Raw genomic sequence first — 13,658 nt, forward strand, 5'->3', positions numbered from 1 at the left:
CCCAGGGCGAAAGTTGTCTTCACATTTGCCACTTGGCCCATTCGCGCTTAACACTAAAAGGATTAAGCGACTTAAGCTTGATGTGAGAATTTGTTGCGTGCCCAGGAAACACGATTCACAGTTACATACAGGGCCATTGTCTTTTTTGTTAGCCACTCGTAAATTGTCCAATGTGACTTACAAACATAATATTTGAGTTGCTGCACGTAAAACTTATTTATTGAGGGCCCTTCAACAAAAAAAAATAAAGCAAAAAGAACAAAGAGATACGAGTAGAGGCTTTAAAAATTGCTTAAGCAGTTTTTAATCATTTTAATGGCCAACCAGGGCACGTGTTGACCTTGCAGAAACACAAACCTACCAAAATATTCTTGCAGGGCTTTCTCGAATAGTAAATGCTCTTTTTCATTGTACTCGTAATTATTCCTGTGCAAAAAATAAAAAGAATTCCCATTCCCACTCAACAATAAGCTGCAGATTTTGTCTTCCCAGTAATTATAATTCAACAAGAGGAGCTTCTCGTCTACAGTATCCTTTTTGCAGTCTGAGTTGAACAAAGAGTGAAACAGTGCGCCACAGTCACAAAGTGAAAGCCGCTACAACGGGTGAAAAAGTTGAGGCAGTTGGTGGCAGTTTCCCGAATTGGCGGTATGAGGATATGACTCTCTCTCCCTCTCTCTGTATCTTTTTCTTTTAAACGGGTTGAATGCTAAAGGCCAAGCGCAGTTAACTGCGTGGCAAACAAAAAAGGGTTTGGCCGTCATTCTTGACTGAGTTTGGCCCTGGACCAAATGGAATTTAACACTTAAATCGCGCTAGCGAATGCCATCCTTTTTGGGCTCTGTGCAGCATTTAAGGGCTTAGCCGCAAATCGTCATCATCATCATCATAATAATCATAAGAAGAACAACATTGCCGTCATTGTGGAAAATGCAAAGCTCAACAATATTTTAACGAAAATTACATGGCTTAAAGGTGCGTGGTGCGTTGACAAAACATAATGCGACCAGAGAATTTGTAATACTTCGTCAGCATACAAACAAACAAACAAAAACACAACAACAACAACAAGCAACAACAACTCGTTGCGGGGCCTTGTAAACATGTGTAAATTCATGAAATGAACAATCATATGCCACAGTGTAATACATCACGCAACCCAGCAAAAATGTTTATAACACAGAGCCAGAGAGCCGCGCATATCATTTTCGTTCTTATACAGGTGGCACCTGTACTGTGGCTGACTGACTGACTGTCTGCCAGCCTGTTGACTGGCAGGCTGCTTGATTGCCTGTGTTTTGTTTCGCAGTCATCCGATAGAACATGCCGAACATACGTTTCGCTGGCGCGTAGCATTTTTTAAGCAGGCTATTAATATGAAATATATCAGACGGTAAGAGAAACAAAAATAATAAAGTATGAGGTAATATTTTATTCTACTTCGCCCACCCGGAGAAAACCTCATATGTACCTAAATAATAGAATTAATAAACAAGCAAACATTAGATTCAAATACAGAATTGAGAAATGAGAGAAATGTCAAAATCTCACAACAATCCGACCTAACAGATTTTTATTTTCAAAGAACTACACAAAATAAAATTTTCTGTTTTATTCATCATCTCATTTCTTATCACCCACAAAAATGACTTGGCATATAGGCAATATAGCGGAAGCGGTTGAAGAATCGAAAGCCAATGATGCCATATTTGTGGTTTACATCGATGGTCAGGATGAGATGTCGGCCAAGTTGAGGAGATTTGTGGATGATAGTCGGGTGCATGATAAGTTAAATACCTCGAACTTTGTGGCAATTAAAATCCAAGGCAATAGTTTGGACTACGCACAGTTTATGTCGGTTTATAAAGTGGTTCCTATTCCCTCAATATTTTTCATTGGAAAGTCAGGAACTCCTTTGGGAGTAGCGACTGGTATAGCAGCCAGTCCCGAAGAACTATTGGCCAAAATTGACAGAGTCTTACTGTTGGCCGGAAAGAAGCCACTTGAGGTTACATTTGAAGCGCCGTCAACATCGTCGTGTTTTATAGTTGAGAACAAATCTCGTACCATAGCTGGAGCAGATGAAGAATCGCAACAAAGTGCTAGACAAGATGACCAAGGCAACAGAACAGTTGAAAACAATAACAGAGAGGATGTTAGTGCAGAGACTTCCGCATCAAATACACCGACACGCCAAGGCGTTGAAGCAGAGATACCTCAGCCCCCCAGTGATCGCTTATCCTACACCTACAACAACCACATTCTCACCCAAAGCCGATGAACCACATCAATCTTTGAATCAACCTACAGTTGTGCCTAATCAGGAGAGACCTATAGAGGAGCCGACTTTAGTTCTGACACCAAGACTCCAGCAGGAAGTTAAACCGGCAAACGTTTCTCGTAACGAGAATTCAGCAGCTCCTCCAGGTGTTTCTTTTCAACCAACTACAACTCCAGCTGTTTCATTCCACCCAGCAACTACAAACACATCCAATTTAATGCCGAATGTTATACCATTGCTGCCTGCAATATCGGCTGTACCTCAAGGTCCTCAGGGACAAGGACGTTCAACAACTGACTCCGAAAGAAGAGAGGCAGAGCGCACCTTGGAAGAGAATAGACTGCAGCGTTTGGCGGCGGAGCAGAGGCAGGCACGGGAGAACGAATCGCGATTCCACCGTGAAGCAAGGGACGAACACGTCAAAGAGCAAGAAATCAAAACAATGCAGGAGCGATTACGGCGTGAACGTCAAGAAGAGCAGGATACTCGTGATCGTATACGTCATCAAATAGCCGCCGATCGTGCAGAGCTGAATCGTCGTGTTGCTGTTATGACCGCCGACATGAATAGCACAACATCGGCGGCCACAACGCTATGTGCTTCTTCGCTTAGTTCGATCGATGAGACACGCTTACAGATCCGTTTGCCAGGCGGCATTCACCGCACAAAATCTTTTCCCGCTGGCGAATTACTCTCCACGGTGAGAATTTATGTGCGCCAGGAGTTGCTGTCGGTCAGTAATACATACGATTTCACATTGGCCACAAGTTATCCACACCGTGAATTCCAGTACGAAGATGAATTGAAGACATTGTATGAATTGAATCTGGTACCAAATGCAGTGGTTTTGGTATTGAAGAAGGAACACGTCAATCGAGTTACTCGCACTGGTGGCTCCATTATGTCCATGTTCGCCACTGTTCTCTGGGCCTTGCTAACACCGGCGGCCAAAGCATTTGATTATATCAATAATATGGGCATTCAACGTTTTGCTCAAAAGTTGCGCAACATGTTGGCCAATATTGGTTGGATCCGTCCACTCCCACAGGCTACTGCAGGCGGCGATGTCGTTCTAGTTCCGGGTGATGCTGCAAGCGCTCGCCGCAACATGGATATGTTTGTATTGCGTCCAATGCCAACTCCTGGTCACCAGCAGACGCCACCATCTCCACCACCATCTGCTGCTGCTAAGACTCAAAATACCGAAATGCCCCCTTCAAAGGAGAACGCTGCAGCTGCTGCTCAGGTGCAGGCCAAGAAGGAACATACCAATCAACAACCGCAACAAGCTCAGACTCCACCAATTATCAAGGCATCTTCCTAAATGGAGAACAACATTTCAACAACTTACTGACGAATAAAACGCTTTCGATGACGCCAAAAAATAAAAAAAAACCAACATGGCAATAAATCTGATTACTTCTAAAAATCAATCGCAAACGGGGATCCCACGCTCGGTTAAGCCTACAATAAAGAGAAAGAGAGTACAACTAAGTGTGTGTGGGAGAGGGAGTTATAGTGCAGTTCAGTAAGCGAAAGTGCAGTTCAGCCGCCAAGCAAGTGACAGTGCAGTTCAGTGAGCGTTGCTTCTTCTGCCGTATAGGCTGAGCGGCTATACAAGAGAGTGCAGTTCGGTGGGTGAGCGTAGGTGACAGTGCAGTTTAGTGGGAGAGTGAGTGACAGTGCAGTTCAGTGAGCGATAGTTCTTCTTCTGCCGTATGCGCTGAGCGCCTATGGGAGAGTGGGAGTGCAGTTTAGTGAAAGAGCATAGTTGCGACTGCTCTTCTTCTATGCTTGCGAGTGCTTATAAAAGAAGTTCCAACTAAGCGCGCGCGCATCAGTCGTAGTGTGGGCTTTGCCCCGATCGGTTCTCGGCATAACAAGTAATTAAAATTTCGAATTATTTTCAAAGAATAAGAAGTTTTAAAGTGTTAATTATTTCTATGCTCAGTTATTGTTAGTGCATTGCTCAGATCGTTTGTCGGCATAACAAGTTTCAGTTAGGTTATTCAAATTTCAAAATATTTTGGGTAAGTAAAGAAGTTTTAAATTATTAATAATTTCTATGCTCTCAGGTTTTAGTTGTGATTACTTCATTGGGCTGTGAGTTTCAATCATTTAGATAATCAAAGATCTTATTTTCTTGGTGAGTAATATTTCTATTCGTGTTATTGGTCGCTAATATCAATGCTAGCTTTTTGTGCAGGAATCAAAAGAAAAGATTAGACAACAAGTTGGACACAGGATTACGGTAAAGGAAGTCATGTTCAATTTGATTTGATCACCATGTGGCCAAATGTAAAAATATTTCGATATTTATAAATTTAAATTTGCATTTTCATTGGGCTTAGGTAATTGCATAAAGTTTATGTTATTTATTTGTTGCTGGTTGTATTATGTGAATTATATTTTCGCTTCTGTGGGTTATGTGTGTATAAACTGCTTTGATTTTAATTAAAATATTATAATCTATGAAATGTGGTTTATTTTAACAATATCTTTGACATCATTTTTGTGCATTTTTATTGAATGTCGTTTAATGTTTTTTTTTTCGTTGCCTTTTTCCCCGTTGTTGTTGCAATTAAATGCAGTAGAAAATGGCTTACAATGGTATGTGTGTGTGTGATTTTGTGTGTATTTTCACATAATTCTCGCTTGGCATTAAAATTGAAATCGTACATGAGTATAGTTTACATAAAAAATTATTTTCAAATGCCAGGCAAAACCGCATGCAGTCAGACAAATGCATATAAATAATTCATAACGATTTTATTTGCATGCAAAATGAGCTGGGGTTGGGACAGGGAGATGAGGAAATGTACAGATGATGGAGATTGGGTCCGAATTTGCTAGCCAAGAAGAAGAAGAAGCAGCAAAGCCAAATAAACTGAATTAAGTTTTAGCGCTTTTTTGTAGCATACTTTTTGGGCAAAGGGATGGGACAGGGTCTTAAAGTGGTCAGTATGTGTGCCACACACACATGCAACCCCCACCCCACCATCAGGTAGGTAGCTAGCATCGAGGCCACACATTTGGTTTTATTGTTAGTGCTGGTTCTGGCTCTAGTGCTGCGGTTGGCCATACCCTTGCACATTGGCCACAGCGAGCAGTGCAGAACCGCAGACAAACGCGTATAGGTGTTGCCTGGTGCCTGCCTGCCTGCTCGTTGCTGATGCTAATGATGAGGCGCTACCAGGTTTCAAACACCCCCTAGAGCCAAGAGGCTGTCGGGCAGCCGGCTACACAGCTTCTGTTGACTCAGCAGGTTTTTGTTTTTGTATTATTTTTTTCCTACATCTTTTTTTCAGCTTAGTTAGCTGGTTGGCCGGCTTGCTGGCTGGCTGCGACTCCTGTTGCCTGAGCCCCGTGTGTCTTTATTATAAGCCAAGAGACAGAGCGCCGTGTCCATGTTCGTGTCCTGTGGCCATTTGCGGCTCATAAGGCATAAACTTTCAAGTGGCCAACAGCGTTGTTTCTGCCTCTAACTTTGCCCCTCTCTCTCTCTATCTACATTGCTCCTGCTGACATGCTGAAGGACAACTTTTAATTGAGATAAAATGGAAGCTCTAGCCAGCCTTAGTCTCTCCCTATTTTTCTCTCCTTCTCTCTCTCTCTCTTTCTCTACCTTTCTCACAGTTTGCTGGCTAAAAATCAGCATCAGAGTAACTTCTAATTTAGTGGCCGTGAGAGTCCATGGCCAAGCCGGGCAACATGTAAATCAGCGCACTTTTCTAGCACTTTCAGCATGGTCTCCTTTTCTGCCCCCCTCTCTCTCGCGCCCTCTTCTGTTCCATTTGCAGCTGGCGTTCACCTGGTCTGTGTTTGCCAGGTAAACTTTGTGTTGTTGTTGATGTTGTAATTTGTGTTTGTGGCCATAAAGTTTTCTTTCTACCACAAACAACACAAAAAAAGTGCAAAACAGCATTCAATTTTTATCCAATTTTTTTTTTTTTTTTGTTTGTGTCGTTCCTTTTTTTTTGTTGTTTTGTTTTAGTGATGTTGAAAATATTTACAGTTTAGTTGCAAATAGTTGCTACTGTCTCAGTCGTTGTTTGTCACAGTTTTGTTGTCACATTGGGAAAGTTTTGGTCGGCACGTTTAATGATTTTGACATGGTATGATGTCAAAAGCAGGGACAGCAACAGTCACATTCACAAGGCACAGACACCTCATTAGTGTATGCTAAGTGATGCAACCCCAAAATCATGGTAAGGAGCAGGCAAAAGCCACAAATCCATTCGTAGCATGTGCAAGCATGTGCCTTGCTTTGCAATGCTCTAGTCTGCGGGCCAAGTGCTATGGAGACGTCGTCGTCGTCGCATACGGATGACGGCCATTTGGTCTATTCACCTCATACATTGTAATCTCACAATTCTGTTCTAATTAACCAAATGAATTCACACTTATGGTAAGCACTGCATCTGGACACATACATACATTTCTGGTACATGGAGAAGGAACGATTGTGTGGAGGACCAACCTTAAGCAATTATGCCCAGCCTCAGATGCATTTAATGAGGTGCATGTTTGAGAATCTGTCTTGAAGATTGCCTTTAAATCCGCTTGAGACTGCACTACCATCTATGCTCCCGGATGGAGTTTTATTTAAGTCCGATAGGAATTTAATTTTGTTAAACAACTTTTCGTTGCCTACTTTTCAGGGCCCAAAAGTAAACAAAGATGCGAAGGGGCAAAAAAAAGGACGACGAGTACATGCAACTATATGGCCTCAAGCCTTAGTCATTTATTATCGTATTAAAATATTTTCACCCAGCCCGGTCCCTGCTGACTCTCCTCCTCTCTGGTGTCCTTTCGTTTGCCATCCTGCAGGCTTGGCCATGATTTTATTGGCGCAGGCGTCGCGGAAATAACAAATTTCTTGCTCGGAAATTAATATTTCCATTTTATAGAAAAACTTTTCAAGAGTGTATATGTATATGGATGTATATATGTTTGTATAATTGTGTGTGTGTGTGTGTTTACTTGTCCGAGAGTCATTCTCGTAAGTTGAGTGCTCTCTGGAGACCAAGAGTACAGAGTCTGCTGGTCATGCACATAATTTTTATGAAATCATAATCTTGAGAAAATAATGAGAATTCTTGGGAAAGCGTGCCAAGAACTTGCATCATCGACGGTCTTGTGTGTGTGTGTGTGTGTATTTTCTTGGCTGCTAAAATGCTAAAATTTTTAACCTTCATGACTTTTTTTATAGGTATGTATATATATATATCTAATTAGAGAACAAGACTTGATTTGACTTAAGGTTGACTTAAAAAAAAAAAAAAACACAACTACAGAAAAACAGAAATCAACGAAGACAATAAAAAAAATTCTCATTAAATGTTCATCATTTCCATGGCTGCCAGGCGAAGAGGCTCTGTGCAATAACAACAGCAATACAAATAAGCGACAACATCGCAAACATTCACTTCCGGTAATATAGAGGCGGTCAGGTCTGATCCTGGTGGCCTGCTCTGAAAACTGAAAACTGACTTGGCAACACACGGTTGCCAACGACAAAACCGGCAACAATCGAACCAATTCCAATTGTACACCAACAGACTATGAAAATGACAACAAAAACTAGACAAAAACTATACCATGCTATTTTATACTCTTTTTCATGATACGATAATACAAATTTTCATTTTTCTTTGTTATTTAGAAATTACCTACCACTTAAAACAAAAGATGGGCATAGTGAAAATTTGTGATAAAAAGCGCAAAAAGTAATTTCGTAATACTAAGGTTTCAATTGGCAAAGCCATGAAACTGAAACACTCTTAGCAAGTGAAATGAAGAAGAACGGAAACTCTGGCGGGGGCCAAATTGAAACAGTGTGGACCAGTTTGAGCCTCGTGGCGTTTTAAATGTGCAAAAATGACCAGAAAGCCGTAGGCAGAGGGCACAGAAATTGCTTCCTTGGCACGTGTTTCATTTAACAGTAAAAATCGACAGTTTGTGTGTGTGTTTCCCTCCATCACTCCCTTTCTTTCCTTCTCTTTCTCTTTTTTTTTTTTTTGTGAGGTATTGTGTGCCATTTGACACAGAAAGACGAAGCAGTGAAAAAAACGAAAAAATAGGAGGCACCAGAGTAATCATTTATTACAGCAAAAGGAATCGAATCGCAGCACACCAAACTTTTCTCTCGACCCCGAAAAAAAAGGAAAAAAGCAAACAGCAGTAACTACTGCCGGCATGCGTGAGTTTTAAGCCGGCTTTCTTCATAATGTAGACGCTTTTATGACTCACACACATACACATACGTATTCATTCGCTCGCTCGCTTGGTCGCTGGGGCACGCACAGTCAAAGCAGCCTAAAAGGACAACGAAGTGGAGCAGAAGGCAATTATTTTTATTTACTGCCCAGACGCGCACTATGGCGCCATTGCTATTATTATTGTTGTTCTTGTTCTCGTTGTTGTTGTTCTTGTTGTCGCGGCTGAGGCGACGCCACATAAGCCGCATCATTGTCAGCTCGAAGGCAATACCCAGCCATAACCATGATACACACACACACGCATATATTCACAGTTCGCCTCGTCTCTGGTTCATGCCTCATGCATAAGCAAATTACAGCCGAGAGTTAATTTTTCACTTGCTTAACGAGCGGAAGTTACCATTTTGCACTGATTTGAAAATATGTCGCTGTTTGTGGCATTGGCGTCGTCACCACACCCCCGTCATCCTAAAACGGCGGCTCCCTCTGTCTCTCCATTCTCTCATTCATTTGGTAATATTCGCATTCATATGCGTACGTATGTGGGTGATTTTTTTTTTTTTTTTTAGCTGTGATTGTTTGTCTGTGGCAAATGAATGAATTGCTCTTCGCTCTTAGGGCGAATATGCCAATTGGGCTCCGCCCCATCCTTTGCGCGCTCCATTAATATGTCTGTCTTCGTCATTGACATGTGCCGCAGCAGCCGACGGTGCCGTCTCCATCGCCCATTGTTGGCAAAATCTTGGATGGGTATTTTGTGTGTGATGTTCACTGTTCCGCGCTTAAGCGTGCTTTGGCTCCATCAAAATAATCAAGCAAAGTTAGTAGTTTTTATTTAAACAAAAATATAAAAATACAAAAAAAGAACAACACAAACAGTAAAAACAATTCGCATCTACAAATTTTATGCGACTATAAAAATGAAGTGTCAGCCTAAAAGCATGCAACGTTGTTTTTTGAATTCACAGAATACACTTGGAAATATTGTAAGGTACATTGGCTAGTCGATGCTTTTAATATCTCTCAATCTTAAATAATTGTTAGCTGAAAGAAAATGTAAACTATAATATAGACGAATATTTACAAAAGCAAACATTTTGAAATACTTTCATGAATATATAATGAATATTTAAATTGTTTGTCCAAACGCATTCAGCTTAAAATCTGTTCTCTCTTTTAGTAAAAAATGGTTGAATTGGTATGAAAATAGTTAATTATTAACCATAAGTTTATTTTTATTATTGAAAAAAAGTCGGCGCCATAAAGTTGGTGAGTTTGCTATGAAAAATGCCTGTTCTCTATATACAAATACATACATATATTTAGTGATTGAACGCATCAATGATTGAGTTATTATTTTTGCTTATAAATGTTTTAAAAGCAAGGGGTCTTTCAGTAAATAAGCGATATTGATAACATATGTTACAAGAAGTAAGGGCATTCTGAAATCGTATAAGTTACATGAATTTAAAATAGTTTTTTTCACATAATCGTATGTACATATATTTTGTTTCTATATTGTATGTATGTAATATAATTTGCCTGATGTAAGCAATAACAACATTGTGCATGGCCAATTTAAATTTATTTATGTTGTGGATTTTAAAATGCAGGAAATATACTACGTATTAAACACATAGGCATATCTTTATGTCTGTTAAACTAAGCCTCCTGCCGGATGGCTATGTAATAATTTAAGACTATTGTTCTTTAGTCTGTATCATTTGGAACATATTGTTTAGAGAGTTTAATTAAGTTATGGATGTTTTGAACACGATAAAGGATTTCATTAAGCTTTGGTATAAATTAATTATGTGGTTTTTACTTTAAATAGGCAAAATGCAACAATCAATTGTTGAATAGCCCGCAGAATATACCAAGAAGGACATGGATGTAAGCTCAAACTGGAGCATGATAGCCCCTGTTCAAGCAGGCAGTCAGATAGGCGTGGGCGGTCAGTTAATTTACGCACACAGCAGGCGACAGAGCGTTTGCATATCAATGTGGGTATAACACACAGTCTCTCTCATACACACACACACACTAAAGAGGCTTGTCTCTGTTGGTTGCCTGGGATGACTAGACTCTCGGCTTGAAATCGACTCAACTCAACGTTGGCCTAGGGCCGAAGCTGATTTATGTGCCCTACGTGGGCAGCTGTGATCGAATTTCCAATCATGTTTACGCACACGAACACAAGAGGCCCAAAGATGTGGGTGGGTAACAGATATCATGTAGCGACGATAGACATGCCGCCAACGCCGATGTTATCCGTAACAGTTGCTGTGATAATGGCAGCCAGTAAAAACAAACAACAAAACCATTCACAATACAAATGAACATGAATTGCATTGAACAGGTGAACACATGACTTCATTTGCTCAGTTACATTTCCCACTGGTTTATACGCAGATACATACAGGGTTTGTTTGTCTGCATGTATGTGTGTATTTGTTTGTATGGAAATTGTATTCCCCTTTGGCCAGCAAGCCGGTTTGCTTACTACAGACCATTTGGCATCTGTTTGTTGTTGCTACTATTTATGTTTTCTTTAGTAAATTGTGCGTGCTTATTTGCCCTTCTCTTCCGCCTCATTGTAATTTTTTGGTTGGAAGCGAAGAGAATTGAAAAACCCGGCAACAAAAAGTTTTGTGGCAAACTCATTTACAGCATTTTAACACACACACACACACTTACACATATACACAACTGCTTTTTGTCTTACTGGTTTCTGGGTTTTTTGTATTCAATTGTTGCTTAGCGCTCCCACTTTTCATCTAGGCAACAAATTGAAAATTAACCAAGTTCTCGCGAGGCTTTTAGCCACAACTCTCGAAGTTGCCTGTTTTCTCTTGTGGTCCTAACTGTCGCCTGAACCAAAAATTGTGCATGTTACATTCTCAGTTCTCTTTGTCTAGTCAACAGCTTAGGCTAAGACTTTGTATTTTGCTTTTACGTTACCCATTTGCTTAGGCTATCTCTCTGCCATCCACTCAGTCTCTCTAAGGTACTTTTAATGTCACTTGGAATTTCAATCCCAGCTTAGTACTTTTTTTTTTTTGATCCGACAGCACCTTTCCAGAGAGTGCAACAATTGTAAGAGTTTCGTATTGTTAATTAAAGGTTACAAATGCCAGAATGTTTTCTGCAACAAATTCACGCTTTTCTCTTTATGAGCTCAAAAACGATTCAGAATCTATTTATTGCAGCTTCAAATGTTGATTAAATTCTGTTAGTAATCAAAAGTTAATTTTTAGTAACTTTAATAACGTTAGCAATAGTTGATATTAGACCAGGCTAATTCATTTTATCTCCTAATTTAGAACCTATTGTTCGTAGCCAATATACATCATTTAAAATCACTATCTTCCATTTTTATTTTGCAATTTCATTTAAAGTGATTTCCAAGTTCGTTTAAGATGGCACTGTGTAGTTGTCGCTCATTCTTCGCTTTTGTTTTTGCATCTCTTCTGTTTGTACCTTTACCTTCTAACTGTGTTAGCATGGGCAATGAAGTGGCTTGGGGAAACGGGTATTAACTGTAAAATGTTTTCACGGCAGTTAATTTTACCGAAGCGTTAAATGCCCTCCCATTTGGTTGGCATTTTCCCAGAGGTGTAAAAGTGTTGAGTAACCCGAAAAATTATGCTAATTATTATGGAAACGCATGCGGTGCTTCATTCTCATCTTCCCTTCAACTTTTTTTGTTTTGCTGTTTCGTAGGCTAGAATTGAAAGTTATTTTGCACCCGGCATTTTAATTAGCATGCCGCATAAATTTTTATTCAACAAATCACAGCAATAATAACCAAAAAATAGCACACAAAAACCAAACCAAAAAAAGGATAACTCCTTGGGGTGTAGAGCTTGATGATCCCCTAAGGCAATGTGCTTTCCATTCACTCACCATTTGTGTTGTATGTATTTTTTTTGTTTTTCTATTTCAACCTTTTTGTTGTCTTTTAAGCCAAACACACAAAAAAAAATAAAATCATTGAAAAAAGCAGGAAAATCTATCCGTTTCTTTGACGCCAAACAGGCTAGCAAAAACAAAAAAAGGATAGAAACAAGAGGAGGCAAGGAAAGGCAAAAATGGAATGTTCTGTTCTTCTATATACAAAATGAAATTAGTGTCAAAATGTTTTTGCACTGGCTGTGACTGAGTTTTCATGCTGTTTTACACCGGCGCCACGCCCCAAAGCGTTTAGCGCGCGCCTTCAGAAACGAGAAAGCGAATGAGCGATAAAGTGAACAACAACACAAACACACAAAAAACCAGGAGACAAAACAAAACACAGGACCAGCAGCAGAAAAAAGCAAAACATCTAACAAGAAGAAAAACGGGCCATTTCATTCAATGTTATTTTCGGCTTTAAGCTAAAATAAAAGCTGACACCACACAGAACGAAGAGCAAGAGATTCAACCAACAGATGAGATGAACGGAGATGAAGAAAACAAACGAGAGCCGTAGGGGGAAAGAGAGAAATGCTCAAGAAAAGGCGTTTTCTGTAAGTGAAATGAAATTTTTTGTGACACGCTTCTTCAAATGTTTGTCGTCCATCTACTACAATCTACCTTAAATGCAAAATACCAGAAATGCAGAATACATCAAAAGAGAGAGAAGACATTGAAATACTCTTTAATACAATTTTCATAACAACATTTAATATACAATGCTGATTTTTATTATCCATGCTCTTGCTTATCTGTCAATTTATGTAGCATACATTTCAGCGCAAAAAATACATTTTATATATTTACAATGAGAAAAAATGTAGTTAGTAAGAAACAATGTAAAGTATTTAAGCGCCTGGATCACAATTGTTTCACAAAAAGCTCTCGAAACTTTATGCCCCATTTTTTTAGCAGGGTATAAAAAACGAATGTAAATGTTTTATTTTTGAAATCCTTCTTCTAGCTATCTAGAATCCTTCTTCTAGCTATCATACGAACTAAAAAGAAAGCCAGTAATTTTAACTACCCATTAACAAATTCAGTTGCCAAGTAAAAAGACAACTTACATCCTTGATTTTCACAAATTATTAGAAAATCATTCACATAGGTCAATTAAAACTTAGTCAATTGACTATTTCACATATTTGAGTTAAGTCCACTCATGAATTTTCGGCCGAGTTATCTTTAGGCTAAAGCAGAAT

At 39.6% G+C, this 13,658-nt stretch overlaps 1 protein-coding gene across 1 annotated transcript; it reads left to right on the forward strand.

The window, feature by feature from the left end:
• Positions 1-1,527: 1,527 nt before the first annotated feature.
• LOC137584671 (UBX domain-containing protein 4-like) lies at positions 1,528-3,771 on the forward strand. Its single transcript, XM_068300184.1, is given in 2 exon segments — positions 1,528-2,117; positions 2,119-3,771. Coding segments are annotated over 2 exon segments (1,959 nt in total). The 5' UTR covers positions 1,528-1,645; the 3' UTR covers positions 3,606-3,771.
• Positions 3,772-13,658: the final 9,887 nt, after the last annotated feature.

Source organism: Drosophila tropicalis, unplaced genomic scaffold, assembly GCF_018151085.1.
Source record: "Drosophila tropicalis isolate 14030-0801.00 unplaced genomic scaffold, ASM1815108v1 contig_878, whole genome shotgun sequence".
Taxonomy (NCBI): Eukaryota; Metazoa; Arthropoda; class Insecta; order Diptera; family Drosophilidae; genus Drosophila; species Drosophila tropicalis.